Raw genomic sequence first — 22,219 nt, forward strand, 5'->3', positions numbered from 1 at the left:
TTAATGCAGCTGACAATGAAATAAAGATGGGGTCAAAAATGGAAGGTCAGTAGCGTGTATGACCCCCGTTAGCAGCAACACAAGCTGTGCAACGTCTCCTCATTGAACGGATAAGTCTCTGAATAAAGTCCTGAGGCACTGCATTCCACTCTTGCTGCAAGGCATTGTCGAGTTCCCCAAGGTTGTTGATCTGCAGACGACGTGCGAGGCGTTGGCCGATGTAATCCCACAAGTGTTCGATGGGTGACAAATCTGGTGACAATGCAGGCCAATGAAGTAGAGGAATGTTGTTGTTAGCCAGATACTGTATCGAAACACGTGCAGTGTGGGCTCGTGCATTGTCATGTTGAAATGTGTGCAGATCTTGATGCTGGTGAAAGAAGGGAACGACGTTGTTCTGAAGAATGTTGTCACGTTAGTAAACGGCATTCACTCTGCCACGACAAACAATCAGAGCGGTTCTGTGGTGATAACTTATCCCTCCCCACACCATAATGCTGTCTCCACCCCACCGATCGGTTTGCACAACACAATCCTGATGATAACGTTCACCCCGTCGACGCCATACCCGTAGACGCCCGTCAGCATTTCGCAAGTGAAAACGCGACTCGTCGGAGAACACCACACCATGCCAGCGTCGTAACAACCACACACGATGCTGTTCAGCCCATTGTCGGCGTTCACGGCGATGCCTGTCAGTCAGGATGGGTCCAACATAAGGGCCTCGACAACGTAACCCTGCCGCACGGAGACGGCGTCGGACGGTGGAAGCGCTGATCAAACCACGTCGACCCTGGACAGCGTTGGCGGTTCTGGTAGCGGGCAAGGTTCGATCCCGAATATGGCGCCGTACAATGTCTCGATCTTGACGAGGGGTGGTAACACGTGCCTGACCTGGGCGTTGCCGGTCCCTGCTGGTTCCTGTTTGTTGGTATCTGTTAGCAAGCCTCATAATGGTCGAATGATGACACCCAAATCGTCGTGCAATGTTTCTGCTTGAAGCGCCTGCAACATACCCAAGGCCTGTTCTCGTTCCTCTGGTGACAATCTTGGCATGGCGAAAAAACTTTACTTACGAAAGTACTGCGAAAATGAGAACGGTTTTGTGCCGAAGGTCATTTATACCCCTGAACAGCATGCTTTCTGCATACAATTTGTGCCCTTCGTGTGTGATGTGCATGAATTTTGTTGTTTTCATGTGATGTGTTCGATGATGTGTTCGAACAATCCGTTTTTTACTGTAGAGCGTTATTTACGATCTAGTGTGTTATTATCAAAATTCCCACCATTAATTTTCCATTTCCAAAAGATTCTATTGCCTTATTTCAAAATTTACAGGTGGTGCGTTTTCAATGATGTTCAGTATAGAAATACACTGGGGATGTGCAAACCAAGTTTTCAAGAAACTTTAGCATGAAAACTACTCATTTCATTCTTAAAAATTGCTCAGCTTGAAAACAGAAATGTTATGATTCATGTCTATGGAAACACAGAAAAAACATGTTGATTGTGATAACCAGCCTCTGTCACAGAGAAAACACTGTGTCTGTTTTATTGACACCTATGTGTCTGTCTGTCTGCTGAGGACAATATGCAATACACAACTTGAACTTAACACCTATCAGGCTATACACCATAAACAAATACTAGTACATTATTTATAGCTTGTGCACCTGGGTTCTATCTCTGTCACATTATGTAATTACACAGACAGGCAGATGTGATGCTTGTACACATAACATGTTATTATGTCTGTAGGTTGCAAACAAACTGAATCCATTTTTCTCGGATGACCAGATCGGACAGAAACCGGTGCAAACTCTGATTGTCAGTTTCAAGATCTGCTTTGTACTTGGGTTAGTTCAGTTGGGTTTTACATCACATGATCACCATTCCAGCCAAATAGTGAAGAGATCAAGTTTGCATTTATTATCATTCTGAGCCCTTGGTCCAAAAGAGTTTTGTTTTTAAAAACACATGTTTTCATTTCACTACGATTTAAAAACAGAACATGTCATAGTATCAAATTCAAATGCAAGCAATTCGCTTTGAACGAATGACAGTTTCCAGCCACACAGTAGTTAAACATCTCAGGATTTGTTGATTGGATCAAACGCATAAGCAGAGAGCATGTATTTAATCCAACATCTCTATATACAGTATTTATGGATCACAAATTCTTCTTGTATATGATGTGACATTTCAGTATGGATTCTTATACCGTTATCAGTCTTGTTTGACAATAGGATCTGAATCCATTATGAAAGGTCCCATCATATACAATAAAAGTTGTTACCAACAAAAAAAAAATAACTTTCATATTACTCACCATACTTCTAAAATGCCAATCAAACAGATCATCTCACATATAATGGGCCCTCAGGGTATCGGCAAATGAACCAGCCAATGAAAAGTCTTCATTACACTTGAGTGCACACCACCCGTTCTGACCGGGTTCGGTTTCATTGTGGCTTGGGAAGTAAGCCCAAGTAGAAACTGTTGCACTTTCGATTCGCAACTGAATGCTTATAGTGTTGTTTATTTGTTTTTCACAATCAGCAATGTATTATATGTCATGAATAAGTGACAATCGTGTTTCAATTATGTTTGTTTTGGGGGTTGCATGTGACCTCTTTAACGACATACTGAAAGACTTCTAAAAACAGTCCACTCCAAGAGATGTTTCCTCATGTCCACCCGTAACCCACCTTTTTCAACATAGAATACAGTCTTTCCCCGGTGTAATATTCAAAAAATGAAATAAGTTCATTGATTGTTTTTTTCATACCTGTCCAAGTTTACTGAATGTATATTTAGGGATGCAGGTCAGTTTGTAAATTTGTCTTTTGACACGGGGTACGGGCAGTACTCTTACTCAGACATGGGGGTTACAGACGGAAATCTTTCCTTTCTCCATAAAAATCATCACTCCCTCCTGTGAGAAATTATGAACGGTCCCTAATGATGTGTTGTAGTCCTGTTTCAAACCCGGACGGTAATTAATACGACGATGACACTTCATGTTGATTACACACCTGACCAAAGAAGCCCACGAACATATCCGATCTATCCAGTTCTCTGAGGCAGATGCTGACAGTCTGGGCGTCCTCAGCCGCTTCCGACGTGATTCCCCATCTCATGTCCACAGCCACAAATTGAATTCCCCGCGAGTTGCACAGGTGGTGAATCTGGGGAAAGTATTTCCGCGTTAGCTCCTCGCGTTCCTCCTCCATTCCCCCAAAAGGGGAGGAGAAAAATATCCGGCATGTTCGAGGGTCTTTTAGTTTGGTAGGGAGAGATGACATATCAGGTTTGCTTCAGGTTTAATCGATGGACACTGTACAGGCCCCACTGTACACGCGTCTGTGTACATTAAGCGTCCCTTGATACCTCCTTGGGTGCTTGTAAAATAGTGTTCCACGAAACGAATTTTACCATCTCGAATTGATAATGAGCAAGTACACAATGTGTTCTGTTTGTTACACAGATTCAAATAACGAAACAAGGAAGATTATACTACTACAATGTACCGAACTAAATGCAGTAAACAGTGATTCGAGAAATAATAGGATGTTACACAAAGTGACCCCAGTGCGGAAAGTTTATATCTCTTTTGAGGTATATATGACTTAAGAGGGATTATATATGTAAGTCTGAAACATAAACATTCCTTATGATATCAGAGACTATATCCTAATAATTATGGTCTCTGATGACACGTATTCGTATTAAAACCCAAATAGTCACACAGTCAACTTTCTTCAAATATTTAACTGGTTTTCAGAAGTTGATCAACGTGTATGAGGCTGCATGTACAATGAGAATGCCTCTTTCCAGCACCCCACTATTGAATCACGCAAGATTTTGGCTTGATATGAATGTTCATAATTAAACTCGTGACTGCATTCAGATTTTTGGCTAGTGATTTATTTTCTGGGGCTAGTAACTCTCAGGCATAGCTGGCCCGACCCGCGAGCAAAATGTGGAATCTATTTCGCACACTGTGGTCATGTCATATCACAATCGACGAGTTTACTGAAGTAATATTTCGTTTCACTCACAAATCCCCAATTTACTTCACTCTAACACGCTTCTTCCTGTTTTGGTTAACAACAAAAACAACATCATCGAAGAATGTCGTAAGTGAACAGGCTAGAAACAGTTTTGACATACGTCTTGACTGTCTGACTCAAACCTTACCGAAACCGTATCCATGTTATATTGATCCAAATGAATCCAAGACCTAAGCCTAAGCCAGGGACCATATGGAGAAGCATATGTGCAGTGTGACATCCCGGCCTCTTCTCCCCAAGGCTTATGTACACATTAAGTGATCACCCTGATTGGGGTGGGGGTTACGGGCGGAACTCTTACCTCACTGTGCATGTCATGTACAAAATTAATGACACCCCCACTCGCATTAATGTTTAGTTATTTTGGTTAATCGTAACATGCACAAATTTAATGACACCCTCACCATACCCACCAGAACATGTGTATTAAATTGATGATCCTCCTACCTCCCCAGAACAACATGGGTGACTCCCCCGAAAAATCATTATCACCATCATCATCATCACCCCCAGCCATAAATTAACTGATCCCTATGGCCAAGGGTCTTGTATTTTTGAACATACAGATGATATCTCGAAGTCTGAATGCTGGATTGTTGTTTAATGCTGCACGGAGTAATATTCCAGCGATATGGCTGTGGTATGAAACTAATTGAGTCTGGACCAGACAATCCAGTGATCAACAGCACAAACTTTGTTCTTCACTTTTGGGACACTATGATATGTTAATTCAGCAAGCCTGGCCAGCCCTTCCTGTCGGTCACTTCTTAAGCCAAGCATGTACTGAAGACCAGTTCTAACCCGGACCTTCATGAGTCCATATAATATATTATCTAAGAATGAACACTTAGGCAGAATAATAATGAGACATGTATGGAAGTAAATGGTCACAAACAGTTTCCCCACAAATCCATCCCTACAATCTACATGTGATGTTGATGACACAACTGGAATAATATCATGACAGACCAACAGTTTCTATATATTTGATCACACAGAAATTGTCTCAGACATACCTTTGAATCTGTGACCAAGGGTGTGTAGTTATTAAGTGACCAGTGTGTGAGTAAGAAAATGTCTTGAGTATAATTATTTTTCCTTATCCAGACTCATGCTTATTATGCTTTTCTCCTCCTATGCGAATGATAGTGGAACACTTGAATCCCTTGTAGTTTCCTTGAAGGGGATGTAAGAGTTCATTCACCCACGATCCTACTATCAAAGTTAGCGAAATATGCTTTTTTGTTTGTAATTAGCCTCATTGTTTGTCAAAATCTTGTTAAAATAATCCATCATTTGTGATTTTTTTCTTGTGAGATCTACTGGAACGTCACGATAAGACAATTGTCCTCTACAACTGTGGTAGCTACTCAGCTATTTGAAAGCCAGCCCCCAGCAATGCAGATGTTCTTCATCAGAGACCACACCAGCGTAGCATCATAACAGAGGAAGTCTCAGTGTTCTCGAACACCTCGACCACACTGCATCAGATCCAGCCTACAACGCAGAACTTGGACGAAAGTGACCTTGTGATTCAGTTTACAATACAGATGATGGCCTTGATGGAGCACCAGTTTGTCGAAGAAATAGAGGCATGTCAGAGCTCTACGATGTCAGACAACGTTCGGGAAAGTGTGGGCCTTCAAGAACCTGCTCTGGAGAGATCTATATCCTTATCCTGCAAGTCAGCATTCATGAATGCTCGCATTCCAGAAGATCCTCTCCTTTGAGAGACTCAGCCGTCATGGAGGAAGAAGGTTCCACAAACGTTCCTGACATTGTTGGTGACTATGAACTTATGTCTGCTTACCCTTAATGTTCAGGAACGTCTAGTATAGATAGAAGTGAATCCTCTTCGAGATACAATCACTCCAGGTCAGGATCTCACTTCTGATACAGACATTCTCAGAAGGAGGAACGTTTGTGAAAGGAAGGTTTGTGAAAGGAACATTTGCTAAAGGAGTGATCGCAGAAAGAAAGTTTGCGAAGAGAAGGATTATTGAAGGAAGGTTCACTATCTGAAGGAATATGTACAGAAGAAGAAATTAATCAATGTGATCCTGTACAAAATCTTACAAGGTAGAAGACAAGAAGAGTGCTCAACTCAACACCAAGACTATGAGACCATTTTCAGACCTTGCGAGATCTAGAGAAATCAATGACAAGACCTACCCACTGCATTCTACCCATTCATTCAGCTTCCCAGTGTAGACGCCTGAGTGGATAAAAAGCCAGTCAAGGATGGTAATAAATTTTTGGGGCTGAGCCGTATATGCATCCTGAGTATAGTGAAAACTTACTGGAATGTGTATCCAGGAGATATCGAGGATGCTCTATGTAGATGCATCACCACAAGGATGGGGAGCGCATCTTGACAACAAAGTTGCATCAGAATAGTGGAAGAAACAAGTACAACGTTTTCCCCACCAACCAGTTGGAGACAAAAGTGGTGATCAGTTTCATACAACACTGGTCAAGCTCACTGATCAAGTGAATGATGATGATTCACACAGATAACTCAACAGTGGCATTCTACATCAGCTGGCAGGGATCAACATGATCACCAAGTCTGCTTCAGCTCACTTTCCAGCTGTTCAACATCGCAGGTGAATTAAACATGTAACTAAAGGTATGTGACATAAAGGGGCCAAGAGCGTGTTAGCAGATGCTCTACCTCGTCCACTTCATCCATCACCAACAGAATGGATGCCTCACCCAGAGGCATTCTGACTCATCATAATGAAAGCAGGATCTCCCCTCACAGACCTGTACTTCACAAGGTTCAACAAACAACTACAGATATTTGTCTCACCAGTAACAGTGCCTGGGCAACAGCACTGAACATATCAGCGCATCAAACGCATATGCATTCCCGCCTCATGTTCTACTACCTCAAGTATTATTGAAGATCAAGCAGACACAACTGATTTTGGTTGTGCCCTACTGGCCAGCTAGTCTGGCTCTCAGATGAAGGCATAAAGCTGATGAAAGTGCCAGAACTACCGGTACTTGCTCTTCTATGCTCCTTCAAGCTGGGAGATCAGCAGATGAAATTCAGAGAATGTAGTTCTACAACATCTCATGGGTGATGTTATATAATGTCTTTCACTCTAAAGTGATCTTTCATTTTTCTTTTTCCACAAATTGTCATTTTGAGAGACCAAAAGGTAGTTACATCTCTACCTTACCTCACTTACATGAGATAAAGCAGGGCACCAATTTGAGAATAATTTTGTAACAATGTGTTTGACCTAAGGCATTTGAAAGATGAGTTGAGTGTTTGATCTATGTCATGTGAAGGATATGTTGAATGTTTGACCCAAATCATGTGAAGGATGTATTGAATAACCCAAGGCATGTGAACAATGTGTTGAGCGTTTGACCTAAGGCATATAGAGGATGCCCTTGGCATCTGATCCTACTTGGGTGGAATATGCTCTCATTGTTTGATATTTGGCAGGTAATGTATATTCTTGATGTCTGACCCTACTAAGCTAATAAATAAGGAAGTGTTTTGCCCTCTGCAGATTATGGATGCCTCTCAGTGTTTGATCCTGTTGTGAAGGATGGTTCTCCACAAGGAAGACAGCATCCAGCTGAAGACAGCCCTGGGTACAAGCGAGATACAGCTGCTGATAGGGGACATCACCCAGCTGCAACCAGATGAGGCATCAGACATTATCTTCGTCTCAGCCTTTCAAGGTACATTCTGGCAGTCTCATTTGTATGAAGTATGTAGTTTGTTTCAAATACAAATGCAGTCACCGATAATAAACAAAACAAATGATACTGAAACAATTATAAGTTATAGGGAATAGTGTGTAATGTGCTTGTGTAATAGAAAAACTATTTAAACATATTTTCCATGCATAGTGTTAATGCATTAGTTTGAATGGCCAGAATTTGTGTGCAGGAGACTATTCTACTGCTTCACCTGGTACACTCATTGCTGCCTTGAGTCGCAATTTGAACATCAGTGTCGAAGAATTGTCACAGGACAAAGAGCTTGACCTAAGGACTAACTTCCATTGCTGGGTGTCCAAACCACTGCCCCACAATGTCCCCTATAGGCGACTGGTGTGTTTTGAGAGGTGAGAATATCAGCCTTCTGGCCTATGGGGTCAGATATCTAAGAATGATTTTTTAAGGATATATTTGATCAAGTTTGGTCTTGTTTTGATTAAACATTGCAGTAATAATGAAATAGTTACCTTCAGTTTAGTTTTGTTTTAAACCATGAAAGTTAGAGACATCTGGGAAATATTCCACCAAACTTTAATTAGCCATAATCGATATCTCCAGGGTATATGTTCCAATAAGTCTTGACTATACCCTGGATGCATCTACAGCTCAGTCCAATGAATTTATTATCTCCCTTGGTAGGCTTTTTAGTCAATCAGGTGTCTCCTGTGGGAAGTTGAGCATACTAATCACAACTCACTTTCAGTTTTTAAATTATCTAACCGATCAAACTTGACAACACAAACCATACAGAGGCTCTCTGAAAGATGTAGAAGGAGTCGTTGCATGTATTTTTGTAAAGTTTTGGACCTGTCAGTTTATCTGTATGATTTCCTTAAGTCCGTGTCACACTGCAAACAAACGTTCATGGCTGTGACCACTGTCTGTTGACACATCAAGCTCAGTTGTAATGGCGGTTTTGCTGATTTGTAATTCTGACAGATAAATCTTATGTTCAAATTTCCAGAGCTCGTAGAACTGAGGGTGGAACAACGGCCCAGCAGATCAGCACCATGTTCCGTGCCATGACTCCTATCTTTAACAATGAGGACACAACAGTCATAACCCCTCTCCTAGCCACAGGTGACCAGGTCAGAGTCATACAAAATATTCAACAATCTTCTTAATAGAAATCAAAAGAGAAACTGTAAATTTCAATGAGATACATGGTTTGTTGAAAGTGACCTTGTAGTGATTCTTAGGCCAGATAGCTCCTGGCAATGTAAATAATGCACACAGGATGTTCCCGCTATATGTGGTGAATGAGAAAAGATCTGCAGTTAGCATGAGCCTGGAAATTTATGTTACATTTTTTGACATAAGCTAAATTTTTTTTGTGTTTTAGGGCCAGTCCCGAGTGGCAGTGCTGAAGGCAATGGTAGATGGAGCTTGTCACTGGATCAAGGCTGGTCTTCCTCTAAGATGTCTGAAGATTGTCCTTTACGCTGCCGACCTCAGCATGAGGGACATACAGGCTGTGGAACTGTTCAAGCAGCTGAAGAAAACCTGGGAAACACAGAATCTCACACTGGTGAGATGAGGATAATTGCCTTCAGACCCAACACAAAACACAACAAACCTCCAGTCTTCATTTAGCCATCATTTGCATATTAAATAGTACTGACTTATCTCATCACAAGTTTCATATTTGCAGCCAGAAGAGGATCAGAGTATTGATGTTTTCATCTCTCACAGTAACCATGACAATCATTGGGCTGACACAGTTGCTACTCATCTGACAGAGATCCGCCCTGGACTGAAGGTGTACAAGCAACAGCTCCAGTTCTCAGCTGATGAGGTGTGGCAGGAGAATGTCTTCCATGTGATGATGCAGTCAGTCAGGTGAGGATTCTTTACAATCCCACAGCCACTTGCAGTCCTTCCTATGTTAATGTGGCCAAGTAGTGGCAGTGTACACTCATTATAGATATAGATCAGTGGTGTGAGCATATACCCTGTACCCAACTGTAAAACAAGCCCAAATGTTCCAGTGGTGTATTCCTTGGTGTTTTGAGTGTTCCAGTGTGTACTTATTGTGTCCGTTAGTAAAACAAGTCCAGATCTTCTTGATGGTATACATCTTGGTGTTCTGAGTGTTCTGGTGTGTATATCTTGTGTCCAGTTGTGAAACAAGTCCAGATGTTCTGGTGGTGTACATCTTGGTGTTCTGAGTGTTCTGGTGTGTATATCTTGTGTCCAGTTGTAAAGGAAGTCCAGATGTTCTGGTGGTGTACATCTTGGTGTTCTGAGTGTTCTAGTGTTGTACTTCTTGTGTCCACTTGTAAAACTAGTCCAGATGTTCTGGTGGTGTACATCTTGGTGTTCTTAGTGTTCTAGTGTTGTACTTATTGTGCCAGTTGTAAAACTAGTCCAGATGTTCTGGTGGTGTACATCTTGGTGTTCTGAGTGTTCTAGTGTTGTACTTCTTGTGTCCACTTGTAAAACTAGTCCAGATGTTCTGGTGGTGTACATCTTGGTGTTCTGAGTGTTCTAGTGTTGTACTTCTTGTGTCCACTTGTAAAACAAGTCCAGAAGTTCTGGTGGTGTACATCTTGCTGTTTTGAGTGTTCTGGTGTGTACTTCTTGTGTCCACTTGTAAAACAAGTCCAGAAGTTCTGGTGGTGTACATCTTGGTGTTTTGAGTGTTCTAGTGTTGTACTTATTGTGCCAGTTGTAAAGGAAGTCCAGATGTTCCAGTGGTGTACTTCAACTTGCGCATAATTGTACAACAAGTTGAGGCATTCTTGTGATGTATTTTGTGTGCCCAGATGAGAGATAGTTTGTTGAGTGATGTAATATGCTTCCTGAACCCAGTGCTGTTATAGGAATTGTAGCAACATCAAGTTCAGTCAGTCCTTTTATTGGTGACCATGTTTGACAGCATGACTCCTGAGAGTTTTTAAGACCTCTGTCCTGCCCCACAATGAGTCACATGTGATTCATGTGGTCTCACCTTGGGCAAGTTAATGTGTTCAGTATTGCCTCTGTTCTGCATGGAGATTAGCACATTGTCAGACTTCTCATTATTATTGTTATTATTAAGTGTACTCCCCGTGGGGGCTTAGGTTCCCCAATGGTTTTAGTGTTTTTTAAAATACCCTTGCTCCAACTTGGAAATAGTCATGAGGTGTTGTATTTGAATTATAACCACACCTTCTCACTCACTGTGTCCAGGGATAAAAAGATGCCCTGTAGGGTTTTTCTCTCTATTTCTGTAAAGTGTTGACTCCGTATTTCAGCTGTTTATCCATAAATACAGTTATTCTGATCTGAAGGTTTTAAGAGTCCTGTGTATTGTTCAGTCATCATCCACTTGTCATTCACTTGTTGTGGAGCTCTGTACAATTTCTGTTCCAGAATCATCACCATCTTGACCCCTGCATATGTTGAGAGTCCGGAGTGTCTGGAACAGTTCAACATCGCGCTGTGTGTGAACCGGCTGTCTATATACCACCAGATCTGCCCCATGTATGTGGAGACTGTCAACTCCATACCTTCCTACTTGCAGTTGGTGCAGTATGTGGAGTGCAGGTCTGTACACCTTCCTTATAATCAGTACACCTTTTCAGATGTTAGTGCACCTTGTTGGATGTCAGTATATCTTGCAGGATGTCAATATACCTTGCTGGATGTCAGTATACATTTCAGGATGTCAATATCCCTTGCTGGATGCCAGTATACCTTGCTGGATGCCAGTATATCTTGCTGGATGTCAGTATACCTTGCTGGATGCCAGTATCCCTTGCTGGATGCCAGTATACCTTGCTGAATGTCAGTATACCTAGCTGGATATCATTACCCCTAGCTGGATGCCAGTATACCTTGCTGAATGTCAGTATACCTTACTGGATGTCAGTATCCCTTGCAGGATGCCAGTATACCTTGCTGGATGTCAGTATACTTTTATGGATGTCAGTATCCCTTGCTGGATGTCAGTATATACCTTGCTGGATGTCTGTATACCTTGCTGAGTGGCAGTATAACTTGCAGAATGTCAGTATACCTTGTTCGATGTCAGTTTACCTTGCTGGATGTCTGTATACCTTGTTGCCTGTCAGTATACCTTGCTGGATGTCTGTATACCTTGTTGCATGTCAGTATACCTTGTTGCCTGTCAGTATACTTTGCAAGATGTCAGTACAACATGGTTGTCATAGGTACTTTTATGAAACTCCAAAAAATTTCAGCCAGACCAAAAGACTGGTTAGATGTAAAACTTGCCAGCCGTGGCCAAAACTTACCTGCCCAATACTTAAATACATGTCTAAATTGTAACCCTACTGTCAGGCAGGTGGATTTATTGTCAGTCCGTGTTGAAAATAACCCATCCCAAGTGGTGGGCAGGCAGGTATTTCCAACCCTGACCTAGGTTACAATTTTGCTATGAAAATATTATGTGGAATTGCAATTGCTAGTAGTGTCTTCAATTGCAGACAACGGAAGGAAGGAGAGGTAACTGAGACACTGATCAAGCAAGCATGCATGACAATTTTGAGTTCAGTGCCTGAGTCTGATCAGACCAAAGATAACTCCAAACCAGCCCTTCCGTCCAGGACGACATATGATGTGTTCATATCCTACTCCCATCGAGACCCCACCCCTGCCCAGACTCTGCTACAGTGCCTTCAGGAACAGGACTCCACACTCAGTGTCTTCTTTGACAGGAGTGAACTCAAGACTGGTAATGTTAACAGTCTTCCGAGACCAACACAGGTCAATGGATAGGCTGATATCAAACAACTGTTTCAAGTCACTGTTATTTGAAACAGAGAGTGAATTAACACAGTGGAGAATCTGGCCCAGAAACGGTCCTTATTCCTTATGTTTCACATTGTTTTAACAAATCAAGTGATGGTGGTCAGGTTCTATGTGGGCCTGATTAATGCTCAATATGTTATGAGTTAGTTTTCATGATTGTCACTTAGCACACATTTATGTGAGAGACTTTCAATTTCATTGCAGGAAGTCTGTGGCAGCAGACTCTGTATGATGCCATAGACAGCGCCCGCTGCGTGGTGGCACTGCTGTCCATGAGCTACATGACATCTGATGTGTGTCAGGAGGAATACAACATTGCTCTCGCTAGGGCTTTGTCAACAGTAAGAATTTACACACACAGATGTTTATGTATTCAAGATGGTCAAGGGGCAAGGTGATAGCCTAGTTTATAAAGTGTCATGCCAAAGACCCAGGATTTATTTGCCAAATATGTACAATGTGTGAAGCACATTTCTGGCATCACATTGATGAAATATTGCTAAATGTGAGAAAGAACTATGTGCATAGCAAATTGAAATCATTGAGCTCCAAAACTATATATAGTCTCTTTTAAAACCAAGCAGAATATACTGTAGATTAAATTTCAGAAAAGTGGACTCATGTTTTTAAAGTAGGCTTAATGGGGTGTTGAAAGAAACAGCCATGGAAATGCAAAAAATATTTTGTTCATAAACCCAAAACTACCAAAAGACACCAGTACACCACCACACCTATCTATGTGCCAAGTAAGGTCATGAGATATTGAACAGTTTTAAATTTCTGTTCTGGACAAGATGGAAAACCTTGGAAAATGCCCAAACAAAATGGTAATAAAATAAATTAAAATTCATATCAGGGTCTAAACCCCTAAAGGCACATATATGAATCATGTTTGATGTGTGCCAAGTTTGGTTTGGTGATGGATGTATGGAAGGAACCTGTTTCTATATCTAGCGTAGAAACCATTGGTCAGCGACGTGTGAATCAGAGTCTGAGTTCAGTATGGTCATTGTTATTTTTCTCCTCCAGACCAACAGACAGGGTACTTTTGGTTGAAATTTGACCATCAAAGATGAAAACGGAACATTCCAGAAGACACTGCTGTATTTGACATGCTGTATTTGATGGCTTCATTTTATAAAGAGACAGTTGCTGTAAACCTGTGAATAATACTAAAATGAAACCTGTCCAAATTTGTATCTGAAGCACTCTTATCTAGTTTTACATTTTTTTCTCTATTGTAAAATGCTTGCTCCTATGTATATTTTCATTAGAGCTGTGTATCAGATGCGTTCAAGATAAAACAAAGACACTTCACTCCTGTATTACATGATAGCAATATTCTGACAGGATTATCGTTCAATTGGACAAAAGATGTGGGTATATTTTTTTCTTGATATTACTTTATGACTTTGATAAAACCTTCATAATGGTGGAAGCTGACATCATGTTAAAAAATCCCCCAAGCTTTAGTTTCCTTTAGGGATGATAATGTCGGGAATACAACATGGTCCCTTCACCAATGGTGGTCCATATTAGAATGTTGTAAAAGGTATGTTCAATAATAAAGTTACCTAATATTCATGTGTGCTTGTGATCCTTTCAGGAAGATGTCTCTCTGATTCCTGTTTCTGTAGAACCTTTGAAGGCCATCCCTCAGACCTTCAGTCATGTGACTATACTAAATGGATCATTAGCCAATCAGAAGGATGCCCTTAAGCAGATCTCAAGTGAAATTATTGATTTGGTCAGAAATGGACTGAAGGGACGAAATATTGTCAAGGTAATGTTTAGCTGAAAAAAATTTGCATCAAATTAACCAGTAATCTGAACCCTAGTTAAGTTTCTGACTGAGGGGCCATCTCTTTTCAATCTACCCATTGTCTTGGTGTTCCAGCCAACTCTCACAGTCACAGCTCAGAAAGTTCAAGAGCTCTCCCGTAAACTTGAATTTGATAAACTGTACAAAGTAGATGGAAAAGAAATCCTTCACAAAGACCAGAACCAACAGTCAACAAATGAAAGCCCATTGGACAGAGGTGACCAGCAGATTGTGTTCAGCTTTTCTCATGACTCTCTCCGTCTTGCTATAATTCTGTCTGAGTTGATAAAGCAGGCATCACCAAGCACAAGCTGTACATTCATCAGTGAAAATAACAAAGACAGACTTTACTTGTTGGACCAGTCCCAGCTTGTAGTCATCATAGTGTCAGACGGCTATGTCCAGTCAGCTCAGCTCCTTGAGGAACTTCATCTAAGTCTGTGTCGACAGCGGAGAGAAAAGCCCACGAGGATGATGTATCTGATTGAGGGAACACACCTCAGTGCCCAACCTCACTACCTCCATCTCCTGGACTACAAAGTCAGCATCAATGACAAACTATGGAGTGCACCGAAAAACATGAAAACAGCATCTGATGAATATTTCACTGCAACAAGAGGTGGAATGAAGGGCTCTTACCCCTGCACTCTCCCAGAGCGTCTGGCCCTCAGCAAAGCTACACTTGACATCCTGGATATTGTGCACAATCGGTGAGTCTTTAGTTCCTCAGGATGTTTCCTTCACTCACCTTCACAGCATTTTGTATTGAACCTGGTGGGATTCATTATCACATTGAAGTGTTCTGCTTTAACCTTCTACATCCTGGGTCCCTTCCATAAACCATCTGACGATTAATACTGCCATAAGTCTCTTTGCTTTGTGAAACTGGAACCATAAGTTTGGAAAGAGAAAAATTGTTAAGCTTTGTTTGTCAGTTTGTTTATCAGTCTATATAAGCCTTCATTCACTGCTTGCCAGAAATGGAAAGAAGAATGTAAGACACCAAATATTGTGCCAGAAGTCAAGTGTTACTCTGGATCACAATAGATAATTTATAGCATTTGTCACAAACATTACAGGGACAAAACCCATTAGTAGTAGAATTCGAAAGTGGTTTCTACTTGTCTGATACCTTTGGGTGAGCATTAATTTCCTTCATGCAGGGTATTTTGTATCTCCATTCTATCATGATAGATACCCTTTCATGTACATGGATTCTAGTTGAGATCTGATGCCCCTACTAATGCTTCTGCTGTTTCATGTCATCTCATTTCAGGTTTCGTTACACGGACAGAAAGAGTATCTTAAACATCCTTAACATTGGCAGCCTTACTAGAGATGATGCTGACAACATTGTGCATATTGAACAGGTACATCGGCCATAAGATACTACGTGTATTTAGTAATCAGGTTGTTTTTTTTATGTTGAAAATAGGTTTTGTTTAGATCTTTCTGGGACCAGTGAAGATCCAGAGTAGAATAGGCCTTCAGCAACCCATGCTTGCAATAAAAGGTGACTGTGCTTGTCATAAGAGGCGACTACCAGGATCGGGTGGTCAGGCTCGCTGACTTAGTTTATACATGTCATCAGATCGATGCTCGTGTTGTTGATCACTGGACTGTCTGGTCCAGACTTGATTATTTACAGACTGCCACCATATAGCTGGAATATTGCTGAGTGCGGTGTAAAATTGAACTCACTCATTCACTAAATCCTTGTGGACTTTCATTATTTTGCACCTTTAACAATTTGGACCATTTGCAAATGATTCTGCTTCTATGACACTTGTAGTTTACATAGTTATCAAAATTGTTCTACAAAACTGCATCCCTCAGTTGTGCCATGCTTCAGTGATCATAGCTTTGAAGCCATCTTTAACATGTCTGTCCTTGTAATTTCATATACAAGGAGTCTCCACATTTACATATAGTTTCTATGTACAGGTTTTTTTAAGGAGTTTAGTTCAAGTACTAGTATCATCATGATCATATTATGTATAATATATTTCCATAGACAAATCAAACTCATAGGTAAGCGGAGGTCCTAACTTGACCCTTAAAATCAGGATCAGAATGGCCAAACCACCAACCCTTGTTGATCTTTGTTGTGATCAGTCATCAAGAATGGTGTATCAAAAAATCTGAATAGAATTACGCAAGTAAATCCTGTTCAATTTTGCTCAGAATGTCTTTCAAGAATGATTATATCAACAATGGTGAAATCGTATGTCCCTTAGGTATACATAGTTTACTTTCATAGAACGAAACCTGCACTTCAGATGATGCAAAGATTGGATATATTTTTCTTGGTAAAATAATGGTTTCAGATACTGTATTTTTCTGATAACTGCATCAACGAAGTCTTCTCGTTATATTATTGGGTAATATATTACTGTTTTATCTAAACCACCAATAGAAAGTAGGGAAATGTGTGCACAGCTGATTGCTTTGTCCAGATGGCTCTGTGTGTGAGACAAATATACTCAGTATTCTCAATCCCTGCATGTAATTCAATGCCCAGCAAAAACTCATTAGAAAGGAAGTGTAAGTAATCTTGTCTAATCATGTTTACTTGCCAATGTGATGTCTTTACTGACAAAGTTGGGTTTTTTCATTCATGCGAGGTGATTCAATTCACTTTTCTTACCACCAACAAAACGTTTCACAAAAGTGTCACCTGTAGATAAGACGACCCCTTTTACTTTTATATTGGGGTAGTATTTTTGTTCTACTGTGTGTTTATTGCAGGTTTAAATGTTATCAAGAGTTTTATCTATCTGCAGTTCTTAAAGGCAATTCAAATGGGTGATGACACATCAGAGGAGGCAACAGGAGATAGACCCAACTCAGTGGACAGTTACAGTAAGGCCAGCAGCACTCATGAAGATGCCAACTTCATGATGCAAGCACATCCTTTTAGTGCTGATGCAAGAAAACTAAAACACAGCTGTTTTTGTGTAATTTTATGAAGGTTAGTAGAGGACCACCTGTGGTCTATTGTAAGGTGTAGTGTAGTTTAGCTGGACCTGTGTTTAGGACTTGATTGGTAATGTGTCCTCATACCCTGGAGGCATTCGATGCTGTTCATTATATCGATCACTAATTTGTCTTATTACAGTTAGAATTACCCATGAAGATCTGGAAGAGAATCAGTCTTCAGCAACCAGTGCTTGTCTCGCAAGACAAAAGCCGACTTTGTTGACATATTATGTCATTGCATCAGTTACGTAGGTTGATGGTCATGCTGTTGGTCACTGGATTGTCCAGTTGGTTGGTTAAAAAAACACATCCAACAGCTGGAATATTGCTGTGAAACACCAAGCCAAGACATGTAGTTATTCACATTTATGTACCTTTATACACAAGGAGTCAGAACGTAAGAAGGCATTATGATAAACATATTTTTGGCTTGTTGTATTTTGAAAAATGTGGTTGTGACTATCTGAGAAACATTAACTGTCAGAACATCTTGAGAATCGTTAACCATGAATATTAAAAATAACTTTCTCAAACCATTTCTTTAGAAATTCAGACATTTTATTAAACTGGATTGCAAAATTCTTTTCCATGTAAATATCCTCAAGTGACTCTGGTTTAACATTTAACCACCTCTGTCACTCTCACAGACCAATTTCACATTGACAGAGTCCATTCTGTGCATGCATGGGTGAGTGAAAAGTAAAAATTCTGTCAGGTTTTCGGATTGTAATTCAATGCCTGTGATATAGTTTTATTTTAGTTTTACATCTTTTTTACTTCTGTGGCAGCTGAATGCAATGTAACCATATTTTACAGTCATTGAATGGCATCATTGATAAGGTTCATTTTCTGTCAATGATAAAGCGGTGTGCATATATATTATGTTATATAGTCTACTGGTAGCTATGTATATTTTCCATAACTCACAGAATTTTCAGAATGAAAAATATGATTTCAGTGGCTTGATGGAATGGCAGAATCCTGATACCACTTTAATAATGATATTAAGGCCATTATGAAGGGGAAGAAAATAATCTGTATCCAATTGCTAAACTTGATTACCGGAACTTGCACTTTCCTGTTCCAAATAGTCATAATGGTTAAATATCGTAATAACTACTTTCATTCCACTGGACTAAACAGTGCTACATATACTTTTAATGCAAATAAGGGGATTGTGTGTAAACTGGGGATGTGCTTCTCTCTGGACTGCCTTATGGATGGTGTATATAAACTAGCATCAAGATATATATCGGTGCTGTTTTCCAGACAGCAATATACAGTAATAGTATATTCAAGTTTGGCTGAACAGGGAAGCTACAGACCCATCAGCAATACTTTCATGTTTATATTTTAATGTTTCCTTAATAATTATCAGGTTCCTAAACATTTCACTATGCAACATCCTACCTGACAGGCATATTTACTGTGCCTCATGTAATGATGAATGAAGTCAATACTTCTTATTTCACATATATATTTTATCAAAACAGTTCCTGTTTCTACCTCATTGATACCAGCTGCGATATATGTGAGTTATATCCATACTGTTTTATTCATGTTGGTCAGTAAACTACAGATTTGTAATTGGACCTCTTGTGTGACTGATGTCAGTAATGCTGTGATATTTATATACATTATACCTACCAGGTGTACAGTTTTAATTGTAAAGGCCAGAACACTTTAGTTATGAAATGTGACCCTGTCAGTCTACCTGTGACATATATGCAAGAATTATATCCAAATGTTTCAAAGTGTATTGGCCAGTAAACATATATTTTCATCTGAGGTCATGAGTCTACTGTTGGCAACATAGCTGCTGCTGTACTTATGAATATATCGACATAGTTTAACTTTCACCTCACTCACTCACAGTGCTCAAACAAATAACATGTGTTAAGATTTTCTGTTTGATATGATGTTGAGGTTTCATAGCTGACAAAGGTTATTGAAACTGACAAAAAATCCTTCACAAAATCATTCCTAGAAACTATCAACATATTTGTTGTGTCTGTAATGGGTAGAACCATTAAAATGCAGAAAGTGCCTGTTCAGAAGCAGCCCTCACAGTGAAGTAAAAAGTTCAAGATTCTCAGGTACTGTGTATGTATTGCTTGAAATTTTGAAGCCACAAGTTTGTATTTTGTATATTTTATCTATTTGTTCATATATATTTAACTTTCATACTGTTTTTTGTTTCTTTGATGCTGTATTTTAACCCGGTGTAACTGTTTACAAATCCTCTTGATCTAATTGTCATCTGAAATTTATATAATTAGAACCCAGTGTTTGTTGAAGTAAGTAGCCTTGCAGTTAAAATGTCCACTCATCATGCCAAACATCCAGGTTTGATTCTCCTGAAACATATTTCAGGTGTCCCCTGCCATGATATTCCTCAAATTGTGCTAAAAAGCAGGAAACAAATGGACCCAAGGCAATGACCCGGTATTTGGGTACTCTCATTTTGCCTCACTAGGTTTGCTGCACTGATGTACCAGGATCTGATGGAAACTGGTGCAAACTCTTGTCAGTTTCAAGTCCTGCTTTGTACTTGGACGAAATGATGTTTCCAGCCACGCAGTAGTTCACCATCTCTACTGAAGTGATTTTTGATGATCAAACGCAAATTCAGAGAACATGTATTTACAAAACCCAATGTCACTATATGCATTCTTTATGGATAATAATAATACTAATAATTCGTCTTGAGTATATGATTTTGTTTGACAAAGGTGTATGATTCCATGCTGAAACGATGCATCAAGAACAAGAAAAGAGGTTGTTATCCATAAAGAATCTTACTTTCTTGTGAGTTGCCATACTTCTAAAATGCCCACCAAACAGATCATCTTTCTGCACTGACAATGAGCCCTCTGCGTATCAACAAATGAACCAGTCAATCAGAAGCCATTGTTACCCTTGAGTGCACACCTACCCGCTATGACTGGGTTCAGTCTCCCGAGGGCTTCATTTCAAGGGAAGTAAGCCCAAGTACAAAATATTGCACTTTTGAATCACGATTGTACGCTTATTATTTTGTTTATTTGTTTTTTTACAAGCAGCAATGTATATTATATGTCATGAATAAGTGATAACTGTATTTTAATTATGTTTGATTTTTTGGTTGCATATGACCTTTAATTTGTCCCCATTAGGTGATACTAATCTCACTGAGGTATGTAAGGTATAGTCAGCTATGAATAAATGTTGATCATGTTTTTTTTTATCACGATCAAGTGTTAAACAATATTTTGTCTTCATTCACTGTGTAAAATGAACTCACTCACTCATTACACTTAAATCAACATTATATGTTTCCTGAACCAGTGAGGGTCAACAACACATTAAGGTGTACTAATTAGTACAGGTGAGGTGTCCCAGTTAGTTCAGGAGAGGTGTCCCAAATAATACAGGTGAGGTGTCCCAATCAGTACAGGTGAGGTGTCTCAATAAGCACATGTGAGATGTCACAATTAGTACAGATGAGATGTCCCAGTTAGTACAGGTGAGGTGTCCCAATTATTGCAGGCAAGGTGTCCCAATTAGCACAGATGAATTAGCACAGGTGAGGTGTCCCAGTGAGTACAGGTGAGGTGTCCCAGCTGCTGGGTGTGGACTCATAATGCTCGCTCAGGTATGCAAGGTATAGTCAGCTATAAATAAACTAGAGGTCATGTTTATTATCATGATCAAATGTTAAACAATGTTTTATCTTATTTCAATATAATCTGTATATGAGATTGTGTGACAAATGGTTTTGAAGGAATGGTTAAAATCAGACAAATAAGAATCCTGTTCCATAGAATAGCCACTCAAACATGTTGAAAAGGGTTTACTGCAGGAACCATACCCAAAGTCTCAACTGAATACATACCATGAGGTCATGATAGTGTCATAATGTATACATAACAATGGTGGTGGAGTCATGAATGGTGATGGTGTCAAAATGTACACATAACAATGGTGGTGAAGTCATGAATGGTGATGGTGTCATAATGTACACATAACAACAGTGATGGAGTCATAATGTGCACATAACAACAGTGACGGAGTCATATTCTACACAACAATAGTGATGGCCTTGCTAGATCCAGAGGGGTGTCATGGGGTTCGAACTAAAAGTAAATTGACTCACTCACTCATAATTTACACAACAATGGTGATGGAGTCATGATGTACATAATCTACACAACAATAGTGATGGCATTCCTGGATCCAGAGAGGTGTCAGGGGGTTCGAATCCCCTGAGCCCCCTCCTTTCAAAATTCCTGGATTTGCCCATAGATGGAGTCATGATGTACATGTGCCAATGGTGATAGTGTCATAATGTACACATACCAATGGTGATGGAGTCGTGATGTACACATAACAGTGGTGATGGTGGAGTCATGATGCACACATACCAATGGTGCATTTGTGATATTTTGTATACTGATGGTGGAGTCATGAACATTAAAAGAAATTGTGGGTAATCACTCATGTGGAAAACCCAAATGGACCTGTTTTGACTTATGACGATGGCATTATTCAAGATTATAAAAAAAATACCAAAAACCAAAGAAACAAAAAAAAACAACCCAAAAACAAAAAAAAACACCCTGTTTTTGAGCATTTATAGCTATGTCGTGCACTTGAGGTAGACCACAGTTATGATTAATATAGTTTATTGTCTCTTGGCAATAATCTTAAAGTCCCTGAAAATGTATGAAAAACTACTGAATTCATGGCAAAATTGTTATATAGGTGATAATATTTGAGAAATCTACTAATCATCTTTTTCATGCAGGAAAGGAACAGAATCCAGACATTTTTTATAGACATCCAACTGTTAATTTTGCGTCCATTT

At 39.9% G+C, this 22,219-nt stretch overlaps 2 protein-coding genes across 2 annotated transcripts in view; one reads left to right on the forward strand and one right to left on the reverse strand.

Moving 5' to 3' along the window:
* The window catches only part of LOC137294859 (TPR repeat-containing protein DDB_G0287407-like), a 40,370-nt gene extending 37,061 nt beyond the window's left edge, over positions 1-3,309 (reverse strand). Inside the window, exon 1 of the mRNA XM_067825996.1 lies at positions 3,036-3,309. Within this exon, the coding sequence (XP_067682097.1) occupies positions 3,036-3,305 (270 nt within the window). The 5' untranslated portion in view covers positions 3,306-3,309. The remainder of the gene's footprint in view (positions 1-3,035) is intronic.
* Positions 3,310-4,079: 770 nt separating this feature from the next.
* Positions 4,080-20,620, forward strand: LOC137293468 (uncharacterized). The gene is made up of 13 exons (XM_067824022.1): positions 4,080-4,139; positions 7,601-7,775; positions 7,987-8,164; positions 8,782-8,905; positions 9,160-9,345; positions 9,469-9,656; positions 11,172-11,345; positions 12,248-12,495; positions 12,777-12,913; positions 14,179-14,355; positions 14,470-15,104; positions 15,671-15,764; positions 17,178-20,620. The coding sequence occupies exons 2-13, from the start codon at positions 7,640-7,642 to the stop codon at positions 17,361-17,363; spliced, it is 2,463 nt and encodes an 820-aa protein (XP_067680123.1). The 5' UTR covers positions 4,080-4,139; positions 7,601-7,639; the 3' UTR covers positions 17,364-20,620.
* The last annotated feature ends 1,599 nt before the right edge of the window (positions 20,621-22,219 follow it).

Source organism: Haliotis asinina, chromosome 8 (assembly GCF_037392515.1).
Source record: "Haliotis asinina isolate JCU_RB_2024 chromosome 8, JCU_Hal_asi_v2, whole genome shotgun sequence".
Classification (NCBI taxonomy): Eukaryota; Metazoa; Mollusca; class Gastropoda; order Lepetellida; family Haliotidae; genus Haliotis; species Haliotis asinina.